This window comes from Heptranchias perlo, chromosome 17 (genome assembly GCF_035084215.1).
Source record: "Heptranchias perlo isolate sHepPer1 chromosome 17, sHepPer1.hap1, whole genome shotgun sequence".
In the NCBI taxonomy this organism is placed as follows: Eukaryota; Metazoa; Chordata; class Chondrichthyes; order Hexanchiformes; family Hexanchidae; genus Heptranchias; species Heptranchias perlo.
The window spans coordinates 56,648,600-56,666,501 of NC_090341.1; the positions used below are offsets into that span (position 1 = coordinate 56,648,600).

The following is a 17,902-nucleotide window of genomic DNA, read 5'->3' on the forward strand; positions in this document are numbered from 1 at the left end:
CATTGGTTGAGATTGTGGGCCTTGATTTAAACCAGTAATATGTTTACCTTTTATAAAGAAGAATTGATCTGCACAGTGTGACTGCTGAAAGTCACAAAAAGAAATGGCCTCCGAGAAGCCAGTCATTTTCACCAATGTCAATTTTTCCACAATCCCGGTGGCACTTCTTGATGAGATGGCCAGTTTTGTGTCAGTTTGTGCTGATTTGTGGGCAATTTTGTGCTGCCCCTCACAAGTTACTGATAGAGACTTCCCGATTTGTTTTGTATAGGACTCTTACTGTTAGAAAGCAGACTTTAATCCATTCTGAGTTGGCCAGGTCCCCGAGGTGAGAGTATGCAGCTCATGGGCCTCTTAAAGTTTATCCGCTAATTGTTAACTTTAGATTTTCTATGTGTTGAATTGTTTTTACTTTATAATGTAAAAACGTATCCTCAGTTTTGGAATGACTTTCCAATCATGTCCTGCTTATTTTTGATTTTTGTTGTAACTCTTGTGTCTTTTTGCAGCTGGAACAGAAGGGAAAACTTAAACGACTTCTTGCCAAAGATGTAAGTAAAGGCTTGAAGACCTACGGGTAGATTTTCCTTCCAGCACTAACGTGAGCAAAAAGCCATGTGTGAGTGTAAAATGGGGAAACCTGTTCTATACTCACTGTTACTGTTCAGGCTTTTTCCAACAGAAGCAGAAATCTAGACAAAATGCTTTACAGCGCAATTGTGCAATTCCTACAACTGGGATGACTTGAGTTTGTTGTTTACCCAGTTGCTTCTGGCAATTCCTCAAGAAACTAGCCGAACACAATGTTAATTTTCATAATGGAATAATGCCTATTAACTGTAATATTTTAGTTTGACTTTACACATCTCGACTAGGCTATCTTACCACATGATGACAATTGGTGATTGAACAGCAGTCTCCTGAATGCTGCGTGTATTAATATTTCAATCATGCTGCTCTCCTTCAAAGTAAATTTTTATTTGTTAACTTGTGAACAGCCCTACCTGTTCCTTGCAGACAGAGCATCTTGCATTTAGCAAAGGTACAGCCTCTGTTTTCAAGTCTAGCTGTTTAAAATACAGATCAAGGTCTCTGGCTTTTCAATCACATTAGTGATTGGAGGAAACATCCAGCTGCCGTATCTCTTCGGTGTTTCATTTTGTTGGTATAAATGCTGACCCACTGGGCTTCAGTTCTGTTCGTCTCTTTCGGTCTTGTACACTGGGGCAGCCCTTGATGCTGTATGGTGAACTGCTTCCCCTGCCCCCCACCAGTGCCCATTGTTGCTGTATAGGGAACATTTCCCCCTTCTCCCCCCCCCCCCCCCCCCCCCCCCACCCTCCACCAGCCCTGTTCTTTCCCCCCCCCACCCCACCAGCCCTGTTCTTCCCCCCCCCCCCCCCCCCCCCCCCACCAGCCCTGTTCTCCCCCCACTGGTGCCTGTTGTTGCTGTATCGGGAGCATTTCCCCCTTCCCCACCCCCCCACCAGCCCTAGGAGTACTTTGTTGCTGCGTGGGGTTAAGACATTGATTGGCGTATTTGCCAAACCTTGTGTGATAGTGGATCAGACTGTTAATCCCACATGTTCAGAACAGATGGGTTCTTCAGAGAGTGACAGTAACATTTTTTTTATACTCGTTCATGGCATGTGGGTGTCGCTGGCGAGGCCGTCATTTATTGCCCTTGAGAAGGTGGTGGTGAGCCGCCGCCTTGAACCACTGCAGTCCGTGTGGTGAAGGTTCTCCCACAGTGCTGTTAGTGAGTTCCAGGATTTTGACCCAGCGACGATGAAGGAACGGCGATATATTTCCAAGTCGGGATTGTGTGTGACTTGGAGGGGAACGTGCAGGTGGTGTTCCCATGTACCTGCTGCTCTTGTCCTTCTAGGCTAATGATGCAAAATTCAGCAGAGCTCAAATGTCGAGATGCAAAGGTGTATTCAGCACTGCTTGGATGTCACTGCTGTGCCCTATAGCTTGTGTGTGTGCACGCTTGTGTGTTCGTGAGTGGCTCACCTGATCCCTTAAAACTGCTCCACCATCTATAGGGCTTAAGTCAGGAGTGTGATGGAATACTCGCCACTCTCTGGGTGCAGCCGCAAGAGGCTCGACTCCATCCAAGACAGAGCAGTCCGCTTGATCGGTTCCCCTATCACTGGATTCACTCCCCACCCACTTCACTGCCAGTGCACTATGGCTGCAGTGTGTACATCTATAGGATGAACTGCAGTAACTCCCAGCCTTGCCATCTCTACCATAAAGGAAAAGAGCAGCAATGTCATGGGAGCACCATCGCCTACAAGTTCCCCTCCAACTTGCACAACATTCTTGGACATATATCATCGTCACTTGGTCAATATCCTGGGACTCCCTACCTAACACCATCACTATATAAGGACTAGAGTGGTTCAAGGAGAAGGCCCACCTCCTGTACTTTCTCAGGGTGACTAAGGATGGGCAATAAATATGGCCTTGTCAACATCACCCACATCCCAAGAATAAATTAAAAATCCTTCCCCACCCCCCCACCCCTCCAAGATCTCAAACAGTGTCACAGATATCTAGGTTGCCATCCCTCCTCATTAACAGGATGTCTGTGTGCCTCTCTTTACACCTGCAGTTGTACCTTGAAAGCGACAATAACCCTGTTTTTACCCTATTTCAGTATCTCCCGCCTGATTTATCCGAGATTCGCCTGTTACGAGGTCACCAGCTTCCAGTCACGTGTCTGGTTCTGTCCCCCGATGATAAATACATATTCTCAGCATCCAAAGATTGTTCCATCATTAAGTGTAAGTTTATAGAGCTTGAGTATTGGTTTGTGTCAGCAGCTGACTGTGGTTTGATCGGCCCTTTGTGCTCAGTGTCTCTTTGTCATTGTCGCTACTTATATTCAGAATCACCGTGTTTAAAGGCCAGTGCTTGATACCGTGTCTCACTCGTGTTTCTAGGGGACGTTACCAGTGGGAAGAAAGTTCACACGATTCATGGAGGGCGCAAGGGAACAGAAGATCGACATGTGGGGCACACAATGCACATCCTCTCCATGGCAATCTCATCAGATGGCAAGTACCTGGTGAGTGGCTTCACCTTCTGCACCATCCCAGTTAGGATATTGTTAAACTCTTCCTCTTTCTGGGGTTTTGCGCTCGAGGTGAATGCACTTCCCATTTCAGGCAGCGTCAAGAAAGGAAAGAAAGAAAGGACTTGAATTTATATAGTGCCTGTCATGATCTCATGACGTCCCAAAGTGCTTTACAGCCAGTGAAGTACTTGTTGACGTGTAGTCACTGTTGTAATGTAGGAAACGTGGCAGCCAATTTGTGCACAGCAAGGTCCCACAAACAGCAAATTGCAAGCTAATCTGTTTTAATCTGTGATGTTGGTTGAGGGATAAATATTGGCCAGGGCACCGCTCTTCTTCGGAATAGTGCCAAGGGATCTTTGTCCTCCTGAGAGGGCAGACGGGACCTCGGTTTAATGTATTATCCGAAAGCTGGCACCTCCAACAGTGCAGCACTCCCTCAGTACTGCCTTGAAGTGTCGGCCTAGATTATGTACACAAGTCTCTGGAGTGTGGCTTGATCCCACAACTTTCTGACTCAAAGGCGAGAGTGCTACCACTGAGCCTAGGCTGATATCAGGTGCTTCCCGGTCAGGTATAACACAGGTTAGACACAGCATGGGTAGCTTCTGCTTTGTCCCAACAATGTCCTTAAGCCCCTAATCCATAAATGTGGCCCTACTACACCAGTGTGATATTTGCCATTTGCCACACAGTTATCCTGTGGTCATTCCAAGTAGCCAATTCAGTGCCAAGTTGGGGGCAGTTCTTACCCACTAGAATTGGATTGAGACTCTCATTTCATGTAGGGCTCCTTTTTAATGGATCTAAAATGTCAGTTCCTGGACACTCCCATACAGTCTCGCTATCTGCCTGTGAGGTGACCACCATTGCATTGAGTTATACAGCCACATAGTGGACATGATTCATCTCATTCACGCTGCAGCCCACAGGGTATGTATGGGCACATCTCACCAGTTCTGTGAAGTGTCAGAGTTTAAAGCATATGATAGTGTATGTGACAGGTATATGTGACAGTGCACTGTGTAGCATCGCAACTAACTGCCTTTCCCTGCAGGCTACAGGAGACAGAAACAAACTGATCATGATTTGGGATCCTGCCACCTGCCGACATCTTTACACCTTCAAAGGACACAAAGACGCAGTGTCGGTGAGCCAACATTGGGGTGGGTCTTGGGAGATGATTGTTTTATGTGGAAGAGACTTTACCTTTTGAAGAGTTAAATACAAGGAGGGAAATGTTAAAGGAGCACGCCAGGATAAGGCCTTGGGCACTTGGGGGGAAATAGCCCCTTGTATCCAGTTTTATAACCGATTATTCCCAGCAACTAGCCCTGCTGCTTCCATTTGAGCAGCAGGAGGGGTGTTCAGTGCCGAGGCTGCATGAGGAAGTATCAGGCTTTCATGACTCATTTTTGAAATAGTGAAACTGGCAGCTCTGATCAGGAGACCAGCTTCAGCGAGCGTCTTTAAAAATGAAAGGTGACCATAAGAGATAGGAGCAGGAGGGAGTAGGCCATTCGGCCCCTCGAGCCTGCTCCGCCATTTAATGAGATCATGGCTGATCTGATTTTTACCTCAACTCCACTTTCCCGCCCTTTCCCCATATCCTTTGACTCCCTTGCTGATCAAAAATTTGTCTAACTCAGCCTTGAATGTATTCAATGACTCAACCTCCACAGCTTTTTGGGGTAAAGATTTCCAAAGATTCATGACCCTCTGGGAGAAGAAATTCCTCCTCATTTCCATCTTAAACAGCCGACCCCTTATTCTGAGACTATGCCCCCTAGTTTTAGATTCCCCCATGAGGGATAACATCCTCTCAGCATCTACCCTATCGAGTCCCCTCAGGATCTTGTATGTTTCAATAAGATCTCCTCTCATTCTTCTAAACTCCAATGAGTATAGACCCAACCTGTTCAATCTTTCCTCATAAGACAACCCTTCCATACCCGGAATCAACCGAGTGAACCTTCTCTGAACTGCCTCCAATGCAAGTATGTCCTTCCTTAAATAAGGGTACTAGAACTGTATGCAGTACTCCAGGTGTGGTCTCACCAGCACCCTGTACAGTTGTAGCATAACTTCCCTGCTTTTATACTCCATCCCCCAAGAAATAAAGGCCAATATTCCGTTTGCCTTCCGGATTGCCTGCTGCACCTGTATGTTGACTTTTTGTGTTTCATGTACGAGGACACCCAGATCCCTCTGTACCACAGCATTTTGAAGTATTTCTCCATTCAAATAATATTTTGCTTTTTTATTTTTCCTCCCAAAGTGGATGACTTTGCATTTTCCCACATTATATTCCATCTGCCATATTTTTGCCCATTCGCTTAACCTGTCAATATCCCTTTGCAGACAGTTTGTGTCCTCATCACAACTTGCTTTTCCACCTATCTTTGTATCATCAGCAAATTTAGCCACAAGACACTCTGATCCTTCATCCAAATCACTGATATATATTGTAATAGTTGAGGCCCCAGCACTGATCCCTGCGGCACCCCACTAGTTACAGATTGCCATTTTGAAAATGACCCTTTTATCCCGACTCTTTGTTTTCTGTTAGTTAGCCAATCCTCTATCCATGCCAGTATATTACCCCCAACACCATGAGCTCTTATCTTGTACAGTAATCTTTTATGTGGCACATTATCGAATGCCTTTTGGAAATCCAAATATACTGCATCCATTGGTTCCCCTTTATCCACCCTGCCCATTACTGCCTCAAGGAACTCCAATAAATTTGTCGGACATGATTTCCCCTTCATAAAACCATGTTGACTCTCCTTGATTGTATTATGAGTCTCCAAATGTCCTGCTGCTACTTCCTTAATAATGGATTCTAGTATTTTCCCAATGACAGATGTTAGGCTAACTGGTCCATAGTTACCTGCTTTCTGTCTCACTCCCTTCTTGAATAGGGGTGTTACGTTTGCGGTTTTCCAATCCGCTGGGATCTTTCCAGAATCTAGTGAATTCTGGAAGATTACAACCAATGAATCCACTATCTCTGTAGCCACTTCCTTTAAGACCCTTGGATGCAATCCATCAGGTTCAGGGGACTTGTCAGCCTTTAGACCCATTAGTTTACCTAGTACTTTTTCTCCAGTGATAGTGATTGTTTTTAGTTCCTCCCTTCCCTTTGCCCCTTGATTTTCTACTATTATTGGTATGTTATTAGTGTCTTCTACTGTGAAGACAGATACAAAATATCTGTTCAATTCCCCTGCCATTTCCTTGTTTTCCATTATTATTTCCCCAGTCTCATCCTCTAAGGGACCAAGGTGATGATCATCAGAGCTACCGCACTGGCCACTGTGGTGCTGAGCCTCGAAAATCTTTTCACTTACATTTTGAGCCCTCGTGTGGTGTTCGGTTGCCCCCTGGTGGCTGGTAGCGATTTTAGCTTCACAGGGACATTGTGCAGGAGCAGCATCAGAAACCACTGGTTTCCCTATTTTTTTTGTGCAAGTTTCTGACGTTGGTTGAGGTACCACCGTTGATGCTGCAATCTCTGTAATGATTATTGACTTTGTGTACCCAACTGTGTATGAAACACTACCTGTAAAAACAAACTAATGCTCTCTCATTGAAAATAGCAGCCCAGGCACTTGGGAAGCATTAACCCTGAGAATCTAGTAAGATATCCAGTGACATTTTCCTGGTGGTGTAGATCACTGGGGAATGGATTCTAGGTGTCAGCTGTCATAGTGGGGTGGGAGAAGGAACAAAAGCAGACAACACTACAGAGACATGTGAACCCATCATCTTATGTGAGAAATTGTCTTCCGTGCATAAGACTTTAATGTGGATACAAAGGGGAGGGAGAGGGGTCAATGTTAGAATTTTTATGGAAAATCGTCTTTAGAAAGGGTAGAAAACTTGTGATTTTTGAAAGTAGACCGAGGCCTTCAATGGTTAAAGTTGCTCCCCACCTGTAGCTTTTTGTATCTCCTGCTCTTGCATGGCCTCCTATAAACTGCTCTGCTTTTCCCTCAGGGCCTATCCTTTAGGAAAGGGACACATCAGTTATACAGTGCCTCACACGACCGCTCAGTCAAGGTATGGAACGTTGACCAGAACGCCTACGTTGAAACCCTGTGAGTATCGCAGCGTCAGTGTGGAACCACTGCTTATCGTTTAATGGTTTATGATCAGGGTGGGGGTTGTTGGATTCCAGTTCTAATTAACTCATGAGTCTTCAGTTCATCATATTACTTTATTAGTCAAAAGTTCATGCAAACTTAATTAGACATTACACCTATTCTAGTACAAGCTGTAATTAAGCAGCTGCCTGCATACTTGCGTTTGGGACACCCGGCTGGGTTCGGACACTTCTCCTGCTCTCCTGAAGTGACAACTTTTCAAGAGCCTTTCCCCTTTTTATACCTATTTTGTTGGTCATGTTTGTGACTTCTACAATTCACTTCTCAGCAAGTTTCAGCTTGTGGCCTTTGAATCATCAAATTTAAACTTGCTGGACATTTTATGACCCTTAGGTTATCGAACAGATTGCTGAATATAAACGATTCTAGGGCTCTGATCTGACCAATATCCTGTTCCATTGTCTGAAGGTATAGGTAGTGGTCAACTATTTTTCGTTATGCATGTCTCTGCTGGAATGCCTTCCTATTTGTTAACAAAGTGAGAAACTTCTGCTTCCTGTTTGTTAGCTTTAAGATGTTTTTTCCTGAGTCAAGTTTTTCAGAAAGACTCACTTCATTTACCCATATTTCTACATTTTATCCTACCTACAATTCTGACATTAGTCGTTCTGCCTTGGTTTCAGTAAAAAAAAACTACAAAAGCAAAAATATTTATACTCCTTCAGGAGTCCATGACTGAGGTCTCCAAAGCATCGACAATATATTTGTTTTTCTCTCTCTTTCAAAGGCCTGTTTGAGGAGGACACACTGCCTGTGTCCTTACAGAACCCACTCCAGTTCCACCTACAGTTGTTTATAGAATCATAGAATGGTTACAGCACAGAAGGGAGACCGTTTGGCCCATCGAGCCTGTGCCAGCTCTTTGTAAGAGCAATCCATTTAGTCCCATTCCCCCGCTCTTTCCCCATTGCCCTGCAAATTTGTTCCCTTCAAGCATTTATCCAATTCCTTTTTGAAAGCCATGATTGAATCTGCTTCCACCACCCTTTCAGGCAGTGCAGTCCAGATCATAACTACTCGCTGCGTAAAGAAGTTTATCCTCACGTTGCCTTTGATTCTTTTGCCAATCACCTTAAATCTGTGTCCTCTGGTTTTCGACCCTTCCGCCAATGGGAACAGTTTTTATTTACTTTATCTAAACTCTTCATGATTTTGAACACTTCTATCAAATCTCCTCTCAACCTTCTCTGCTCAAAGGAGAACACCCCCAGCTTCTCCAGTCTATCCACGTAACTGAAGTCCCTCATCCCTGGAACCATTCTGGTAAATTGTTTACATACGAATTAAGAGCAGGAGTAGGCCATTCGGCCCCTCGAGCCTGCTATGCCATTTGATAAGATCATGGCTGATCTGATTGCGATCTCAACCCTACTTTCCCATCTACCTACTATAACCTTTGACTCCATTGTTAATCAGGAATCTATTTAACTCAGCCTTAAAAATATTCAATGACCCTGCCTCCACCGCTCTCTGGGGAACAGAGGTTTCTGCACCCTCTCTAAGGCCTTCACATCCTTCCTAAAGTGCGGTGCCCAGAACTGGACACAATACTCCAGTTGTGGCCGAAGCAGTGTTTTACAAAGGTTCATCATAACTTCTGCGCTTTTGCACTCTATGCCTCTATTTATAAAGCCCAGCATCCCATATGCTTTTTTAACCGCTTTCTCAACCTGACCTGCCACCTTCAAAGAGTTGTGCACATATACCCCCAGGTTTGAATGTTGTGTAACATTCTTTGTGACTTTGTTTGTGTGTGTTGGACATTTCCCATTGATTGGGGTAGGTCTGTAGGGACCAATACTGGGTACTGCTGTCGATGGAGGGACAGGGGCAAGTCATCTCTGGATAGGTCCCGATACCTTCTTGAGATAGCACCATTTATCTTAATTACAGCGCCACCAACTATGGGATAAAAGCAGCATAGGCCATCTTCAATAAAACAACACTGTGTTTGTGTTCGCATCTGAAGCCCTGGGAAAAGAATAAGTTAGAGTAGGAAATGGTGTGTCGAGTCTTCATTTAAGCATGATGTGGAGATGCCGGTGATGGACTGGGGTTGACAATTGTAAACAATTTTACAACACCAAGTTATAGTCCAGCAATTTTATTTTAAATTCACAAGCTTTCGGAGATTTTCTCCTTCCTCAGGCAAATGTTTCAAGAGCTCCTTGAAGCCTACGCATTTATACATATAGAACAATACATGGTGTTTACAGACTGCCCCTGCAACTGCCCGTTGCCAAGGCAATCACCGTGTTCAGACAGAGAGGTGTCACCTGCAGAACCCCCAAATACACATTCAACAAAAAAACAAACAGGGAAAAAAAACAGAGAAAAAAAACAGAGAGAGAGGCAGAAACATCCGGAAGGCAGAGAGAGCCAGCAAATGACCCATTATATTAAAAACAGATAACATTTGTTCGCTGGTGGGGTAACGTGTAGCGTGACATGAACCCAAGATCCCGGTTGAGGCCGTCCTCATGGGTGCGGAACTTGGCTATCAATTTCTGCTCGACGATTTTGCGTTGTCGTGTGTCTCGAAGGCCGCCTTGGAGTACGCTTACCCGAAGGTCGGTGGATGAATGTCCATGACTGCTGAAGTGTTCCGTTCATCCGTTGTCGCAGCGTCTGCATGGTCTCGCCAATGTACCATGCTCTGGGGCATCCTTTCCTGCAACGTATGAGGTAGACAACGTTGGCCGAGTCACAGGAGTATGAACCATGCACCTGGTGGGTGGTGTCCTCTCGTGTGATGGTGGTATCTGTGTCGATGATCTGGCATGTCTTGCAGAGGTTACCGTGGCAGGGTTGTGTGGTGTCGTGGACGCTGTTCTCTTGAAAGCTAGGTAGTTTGCTGCGAACGATGGTCTGTTTGAGGTTGGGTGGCTGTTTAAAGGCGAGTAGTGGAGGTGTGGGGATGGCCATAGCGAGGTGTTTGTCCTCATTGATGACATGTTGAAGGCTGCGGAGAACATGGCGTAGTTTCTCCGCTCCTGGGAAGTACTGGACGACAAAGGGTACTCTGTTGGTTGCGTCCCGTGTTAGTCTCCTGAGGAGGTCTATGCGATTTTTTGCTGTGGCCCGTCGGAACTGTCGATCGATGAGTCGAGCGTCATATCCCATTCTTACTAGGAGACTAACACGGGACGCAACCAACAGAGTACCCTTTGTCGTCCAGTACTTCCCAGGAGCGGAGAAACTACGCCATGTTCTCCGCAGCCTTCAACATGTCATCAATGAGGACATACACCTCGCTATGGCCATCCCCACACCTCCACTACTCGCCTTTAAACAGCCACCCAACCTCAAACAGACCATCGTTCGCAGCAAACTACCTAGCTTTCAAGAGAACAGCGTCCACGACACCACACAACCCTGCCACGGTAACCTCTGCAAGACATGCCAGATCATCGACACAGATACCACCATCACACGAGAGGACACCACCCACCAGGTGCATGGTTCATACTCCTGTGACTCGGCCAACGTTGTCTACCTCATACGTTGCAGGAAAGGATGCCCCAGAGCATGGTACATTGGCGAGACCATGCAGACGCTGCGACAACGGATGAACGGACACCGCGCAACAATCGCCAAACAGGAGGGTTCCCTCCCAGTCGGGGAACACTTCAGCAGTCATGGACATTCATCCACCGACCTTCGGGTAAGCGTACTCCAAGGCGGCCTTCGAGACACACGACAACGCAAAATCGTCGAGCAGAAATTGATAGCCAAGTTCCGCACCCATGAGGACGGCCTCAACCGGGATCTTGGGTTCATGTCACGCTACACGTTACCCCACCAGCGAACAAATGTTATCTGTTTTTAATATAATGGGTCATTTGCTGGCTCTCTGCCTTCCGGATGTTTCTGCCTCTCTCTCTGTTTTTTTTCTCTTTTTTTTCCCTGTTTGTTTTTTTGTTGAATGTGTATTCGGGGGTTCTGCAGGTGACACCTCTCTGTCTGAACACGGTGATTGCCTTGGCAACGGGCAGTTGCAGGGGCAGTCTGTAAACACCATGTATTGTTCTATATGTATAAATGCGTAGGCTTCAAGGAGCTCTTGAAACATTTGCCTGAGGAAGGAGAAAATCTCCGAAAGCTTGTGAATTTAAAATAAAATTGCTGGACTATAACTTGGTGTTGTAAAATTGTTTACAATTCATTTAAGCACAGTGAGGATGCGGGAAAAAGGAAGTCCATGTTAAGAGAGACTTATATTTATATAGCGCCTTTCGTGACCTCAGGACGTCCCAAAGCGCTTCACAGCCAATGAAGTTCTTCTTTGAAGTGTAGTCACTGTTGTAATGTAGGAAACGCGGCAGCCAATTTGTGCACAGCAAGATCCCACAAACATCAACGTGATAATGATCAGAAAATCAGTGTTGGTTGAGGGATAAATATTGGCCAGGACACTGGGGAGCACTCCCCTGCTCTTCTTCGCATAGCACAGTGAGATCTTTTACGTCCATCTGAGGGGCCAGATGGGGCCTCGGTTTAACGTCTCATCCCGAAGACGGCAGCTCTGACAGTGCAGCACTCTCTCAGTACTGCAGTGGAGTGTCAGACAAGATTTTGTGCTCAAGTCTCTGGCACAAAAACACAGATTTTCTGATCATTATCACATTCTTGTTTGTGGGAGCTTGCTGTGCGCAGGGGCACGAGACTTGAACCCACAACCTTCTGACTCAGAGGCGAGTAGGATGGTTTATTTGGAGCTTAGGAGAAAGGAGAGAGCAAAGCTCAGAAGCACACTCTCCATAGCAGTGTTTGAGGTGGATTCTGGTGCTGTCTTTCACTTTTTCCCAATTCAAACAGGTTTGGTCACCAGGATGCCATCACAGGACTGGACAGCCTTAGTCGAGAACGCTGTGTCACAGCAGGGGGCAGAGACCGGACAGTCCGTGTTTGGAAGATCGTCGAAGAAGCACAGCTCGTGTTTCATGGTCACGAGTGAGTAGTGAGATTGCACTATACAGGCAGCACTGCACTATCACATCCCTGAACCAAGCAACCACGCTGATCACACCAGGTCAGCTGGCACAGGCGGGCGCAGCAGGTCAAAGTTTAGGACAAGTCCAAAGAAACTGCTGCCAGTTACAGCCGACTGCAGCCTTGAGTGTGATTCAATTACGTTTTAACGTTTTCCCTTCAAACCAGCAGGGTGGGGAGGCAGGCAAGTAGCAGAGTTGCTTCATTAGCTCTGGCCCTAACTCCAGAGATTTGTTTCCCTCCTCTCCTCAAGGCATTGACTCTTGCTCGGTTGCGGTACAGTTCCACTGGCACAGTCCAGTACCTCGCCCAAGTTTCCTTCCTTCTGCATCAGCCGAGACGGCTCATGTCGAGAGGCTTGTTGACCGTGGAAGGCATCGCATCCGGCCCAATCCTGACCTCTCCCGGTGTTTACACAGACACGTCAGCTGGGTGACGGGGTCACTGGTTAATAATCTGGGGCAGGGGCCCTGGCTAACTTTCCCTTCCCTAACGCAGGGGTACTAAGGATAATTGTGGCCCCCCCCCTACTGCTGCAGCAGCTAATTCAGCACAGATCAGGGATCTTCTGCTCTCTATGGCTCAGTACAGCAGCAGTGATTACTTGACCCACTTGGCCAAAGGGATGTGTTTTATTGTTTACTTCATTGTCAGGATTGGAATGGTGAGCAATCCATTATAAACCTAACGATGCCTAAGGGGCTCTCTGGATATAGGTCCATGGATGAATGGAATAGCACAGACTCATATGGATCGGAAGGGGCCCAGGTGTGATCTCTGACTAGATGATCTCAGTTGTGGCAGTGATGGTCACAATTGGCCGCACCATCCCCGGGTTAAGGAAATCACTGTCAACCAAGGTTTTCTAATCCTGATGCCTGTCCAGTGACCCTTGCTGGAAAGTGTACTTGTGCCAATGTTGGGTGAGGGCAGGATTGAGCTGGGCTGTGATGTTCCACTGTTGGCAGCCGTGCCTTCAGCTGTCTAGATCCTAAGCTCTGGAATTCCCTTCCTAAACCTCTTCGCCTATCCACCTCTCTCCCCTCCTTTAAGATGCTCTTTAAAACCTACCTATTTGACCAGGCTTTTGGTCACCTGTCGTAATATCTCTTTATGTGGCTCGATGTCACATTTTGTTTAATAATGTTCCTGTGAAGCGCCTTGGGACGTTTTACTATGTTAAAGATGCGATATAAATGCAAGTTGTTGTTGTTGTCTAAGTTCATACTTGAGGAATGGCTGCATGGACAAGGTACTGGAGGCTGAGTCCTAACTGAGCAGCTATCACCAGTGCAGTCAGAGAAGAGAAACGTAGAGAGAGAAACAAACAAAACACTGCAGGTTGACATTTACTGAAGTGTTTCTGAAGCACTGCGTTATTTAGTGCGATATTTCCCTTTAATGGAATTGGAAGCGTGAAACCTGGCAACATGATGCAGTTCACACAGGTTAAAAGTAATCGTGTGAAAAAAGGGTTTGGAACTGCCTCAGAGGCCATGGTTATTGTATAGGTTCAGTGGCTCCGACTCTCTCCCTTGTGGAGAACCAGCTGTGTCTGTAGTTATTTCAAATTACATTCATTCTCTGGCTGTAAATCGTCTCCAACAATCATGCTGAGGAGTGGGTGATGATTGTGTCTGGGCTGGGGACTGGGTGTCGTGTCTGGACTGGGGACTGGGTGTCGTGTCTGGACTGGGGACTGGGTGTCGTGTCTGGGCTGGGGACTGGGTGTCGTGTCTGGACTGGGTGTCGGGTGTCGTGTCTGGACTGGGTGTCGTGTCTGGACTGGGTGTCGGGTGTCGTGTCTGGACTGGGTGTCGGGTGTCGTGTCTGGGCTGGGTGTCGGGTGTCGTGTCTGGGCTGGGTGTCGGGTGTCGTGTCTGGGCTGGGTGTCGGGTGTCGTGTCTGGGCTGGGTGTCGGGTGTCGTGTCTGGGCTGGGTGCTGGGTGTCGGGTGTCGTGTCTGGGCTGGGTGTCGGGTGTCGTGTCTGGGCTGGGTGTCGGGTGTCGTGTCTGGGCTGGGTGTCGGGTGTCGTGTCTGGGCTGGGTGTCGGGTGTCGGGTGTCGTGTCTGGGCTGGGTGCTGGGTGTCGGGTGTCGTGTCTGGGCTGGGTGTCGGGTGTCGTGTCTGGGCTGGGTGTCGGGTGTCGTGTCTGGGCTGGGTGCTGGGTGTCGGGTGTCGTGTCTGGGCTGGGTGTCGGGTGTCGTGTCTGGGCTGGGTGTCGGGTGTCGTGTCTGGGCTGGGTGTCGGGTGTCGTGTCTGGGCTGGGTGTCGGGTGTCGGGTGTCGTGTCTGGGCTGGGTGCTGGGTGTCGGGTGTCGTGTCTGGGCTGGGTGTCGGGTGTCGTGTCTGGGCTGGGTGTCGGGTGTCGTGTCTGGGCTGGGTGTCGGGTGTCGTGTCTGGGCTGGGTGTCGGGTGTCGTGTCTGGGCTGGGTGTCGTGTCTGGGCTGGGTGTCGTGTCTGGGCTGGGTGTCGTGTCTGGGCTGGGTGTCGTGTCTGGGCTGGGTGTCGTGTCTGGGCTGGGTGTCGTGTCTGGGCTGGGTGTCGTGTCTGGGCTGGGTGTCGGGTGTCGTGTCTGGGCTGGGTGTCGGGTGTCGTGTCTGGGCTGGGTGTCGGGTGTCGTGTCTGGGCTGGGTGTCGGGTGTCGTGTCTGGGCTGGGTGTCGGGTGTCGTGTCTGGGCTGGGTGTCGGGTGTCGTGTCTGGGCTGGGTGTCGGGTGTCGTGTCTGGGCTGGGGACTGGGTGTCGTGTCTGGACTGGGGGCTGGGTGTCGTGTCTGGACTGGGGGCTGGGTGTCGTGTCTGGACTGGGGGCTGGGTGTCGTGTCTGGACTGGGGGCTGGGTGTCGTGTCTGGACTGGGGGCTGGGTGTCGTGTCTGGACTGGGGACTGGGTGTCGTGTCTGGACTGGGGACTGGGTGTCGTGTCTGGACTGGGGGTCGTGTCTGGGCTGGGGGCTGGGGGTCGTGTCTGGGCTGGGGGCTGGGGGTCGTGTCTGGGCTGGGGGCTGGGGGTCGTGTCTGGGCTGGGGGCTGGGGGTCGTGTCTGGGCTGGGGGCTGGGGGTCGTGTCTGGGCTGGGGGCTGGGGGTCGTGTCTGGGCTGGGGGCTGGGGGTCGTGTCTGGGCTGGGGGCTGGGTGTCGTGTCTGGGCTGGGGGCTGGGTGTCGTGTCTGGGCTGGGGGCTGGGTGTCGTGTCTGGGCTGGGGGCTGGGTGTCGTGTCTGGGCTGGGGGCTGGGTGTCGTGTCTGGGCTGGGGGCTGGGTGTCTTGTCTGGGCTGGGGGCTGGGTGTCTTGTCTGGGCTGGGGGCTGGGTGTCGTGTCTGGGCTGGGGGCTGGGTGTCGTGTCTGGGCTGGGGGCTGGGTGTCGTGTCTGGACTGGGGACTGGGTGTCGTGTCTGGACTGGGGACTGGGTGTCGTGTCTGGACTGGGGACTGGGTGTCGTGTCTGGACTGGGGACTGGGTGTCGTGTCTGGACTGGGGACTGGGTGTCGTGTCTGGACTGGGGACTGGGTGTCGTGTCTGGACTGGGGACTGGGTGTCGTGTCTGGACTGGGGACTGGGTGTCGTGTCTGGACTGGGGACTGGGTGTCGTGTCTGGACTGGGGACTGGGTGTCGTGTCTGGACTGGGGACTGGGTGTCGTGTCTGGACTGGGGACTGGGTGTCGTGTCTGGACTGGGGGCTGGGTGTCGTGTCTGGACTGGGTGTCGTGTCTGGACTGGGGACTGGGTGTCGTGTCTGGACTGGGGACTGGGTGTCGTGTCTGGACTGGGGACTGGGTGTCGTGTCTGGACTGGGGACTGGGTGTCGTGTCTGGACTGGGGACTGGGTGTCGTGTCTGGACTGGGGACTGGGTGTCGTGTCTGGACTGGGGACTGGGTGTCGTGTCTGGACTGGGGACTGGGTGTCGTGTCTGGACTGGGGACTGGGTGTCGTGTCTGGACTGGGGACTGGGTGTCGTGTCTGGACTGGGGACTGGGTGTCGTGTCTGGACTGGGGACTGGGTGTCGTGTCTGGACTGGGTGTCGTGTCTGGACTGGGGACTGGGTGTCGTGTCTGGGCTGGGGGCTGGTTGTCGTGTCTGGGCTGGGGGCTGGGTGTCGTGTCTGGGCTGGGGGCTGGGTGTCGTGTCTGGGCTGGGGGCTGGGTGTCGTGTCTGGGCTGGGGGCTGGGTGTCGTGTCTGGGCTGGGGGCTGGGTGTCGTGTCTGGACTGGGGACTGGGTGTCGTGTCTGGACTGGGGGTCGTGTCTGGGCTGGGGGCTGGGGGTCGTGTCTGGGCTGGGGGCTGGGGGTCGTGTCTGGGCTGGGGGCTGGGTGTCGTGTCTGGGCTGGGGGCTGGGTGTCGTGTCTGGGCTGGGGGCTGGGTGTCGTGTCTGGGCTGGGGGCTGGGTGTCGTGTCTGGGCTGGGGGCTGGGTGTCGTGTCTGGGCTGGGGGCTGGGTGTCGTGTCTGGGCTGGGGGCTGGGTGTCGTGTCTGGGCTGGGGGCTGGGTGTCGTGTCTGGGCTGGGGGCTGGGTGTCGTGTCTGGGCTGGGGGCTGGGTGTCGTGTCTGGGCTGGGGGCTGGGTGTCTTGTCTGGGCTGGGTGTCGTGTCTGGGCTGGGGGCTGGGTGTCTTGTCTGGACTGGGGACTGGGTGTCGTGTCTGGACTGGGGACTGGGTGTCGTGTCTGGACTGGGGACTGGGTGTCGTGTCTGGACTGGGGACTGGGTGTCGTGTCTGGACTGGGGACTGGGTGTCGTGTCTGGACTGGGGACTGGGTGTCGTGTCTGGACTGGGGACTGGGTGTCGTGTCTGGACTGGGGACTGGGTGTCGTGTCTGGACTGGGGACTGGGTGTCGTGTCTGGACTGGGGACTGGGTGTCGTGTCTGGACTGGGGACTGGGTGTCGTGTCTGTACTGGGGACTGGGTGTCGTGTCTGGACTGGGGACTGGGTGTCGTGTCTGGACTGGGGACTGGGTGTCGTGTCTGGACTGGGGACTGGGTGTCGTGTCTGGACTGGGTGTCGTGTCTGGACTGGGTGTCGTGTCTGTACTGGGGACTGGGTGTCGTGTCTGGACTGGGGACTGGGTGTCGTGTCTGGACTGGGGGCTGGGTGTCCTGTCTGGGCTGGGGGCTGGGTGTCGTGTCTGGGCTGGGTGTCGTGTCTGGGCTGGGTGTCGTGTCTGGGCTGGGGGCTGGGTGTCGTGTCTGGACTGGGTGTCGTGTCTGGGCTGGGGACTGGGTGTCGAGTCTGGACTGGGGACTGGGTGTCGTGTCTGGACTGGGGACTGGGTGTCGTGTCTGGACTGGGTGTCGTGTCTGGACTGGGTGTCGTGTCTGGACTGGGGACTGGGTGTCGTGTCTGGACTGGGGACTGGGTGTCGTGTCTGGACTGGGGACTGGGTGTCGTGTCTGGACTGGGGACTGGGTGTCGAGTCTGGACTGGGGACTGGGTGTCGTGTCTGGACTGGGGACTGGGTGTCGTGTCTGGACTGGGTGTCGTGTCTGGACTGGGGACTGGGTGTCGTGTCTGGACTGGGGACTGGGTGTCGTGTCTGGACTGGGGACTGGGTGTCGTGTCTGGACTGGGGACTGGGTGTCGTGTCTGGACTGGGGACTGGGTGTCGTGTCTGGACTGGGGACTGGGTGTCGTGTCTGGACTGGGTGTCGTGTCTGGAC

The 17,902-nt window shown here is 50.8% G+C and overlaps 1 protein-coding gene across 2 annotated transcripts in view; it reads left to right on the plus strand.

Annotated features, from left to right (window-relative positions):
* rrp9 (ribosomal RNA processing 9, U3 small nucleolar RNA binding protein) overlaps window positions 1-17,902 on the plus strand; it is a 54,231-nt gene that overhangs the window by 9,288 nt on the left and 27,041 nt on the right. For both annotated transcript variants that reach the window (XM_067998274.1, XM_067998275.1), the window contains exons 5-10: window positions 510-551; window positions 2,666-2,792; window positions 2,952-3,076; window positions 4,143-4,235; window positions 7,088-7,188; window positions 12,073-12,207. In XM_067998274.1, the coding sequence (XP_067854375.1) occupies window positions 510-551; window positions 2,666-2,792; window positions 2,952-3,076; window positions 4,143-4,235; window positions 7,088-7,188; window positions 12,073-12,207 (623 nt within the window). The remainder of the gene's footprint in view (window positions 1-509; window positions 552-2,665; window positions 2,793-2,951; window positions 3,077-4,142; window positions 4,236-7,087; window positions 7,189-12,072; window positions 12,208-17,902) is intronic.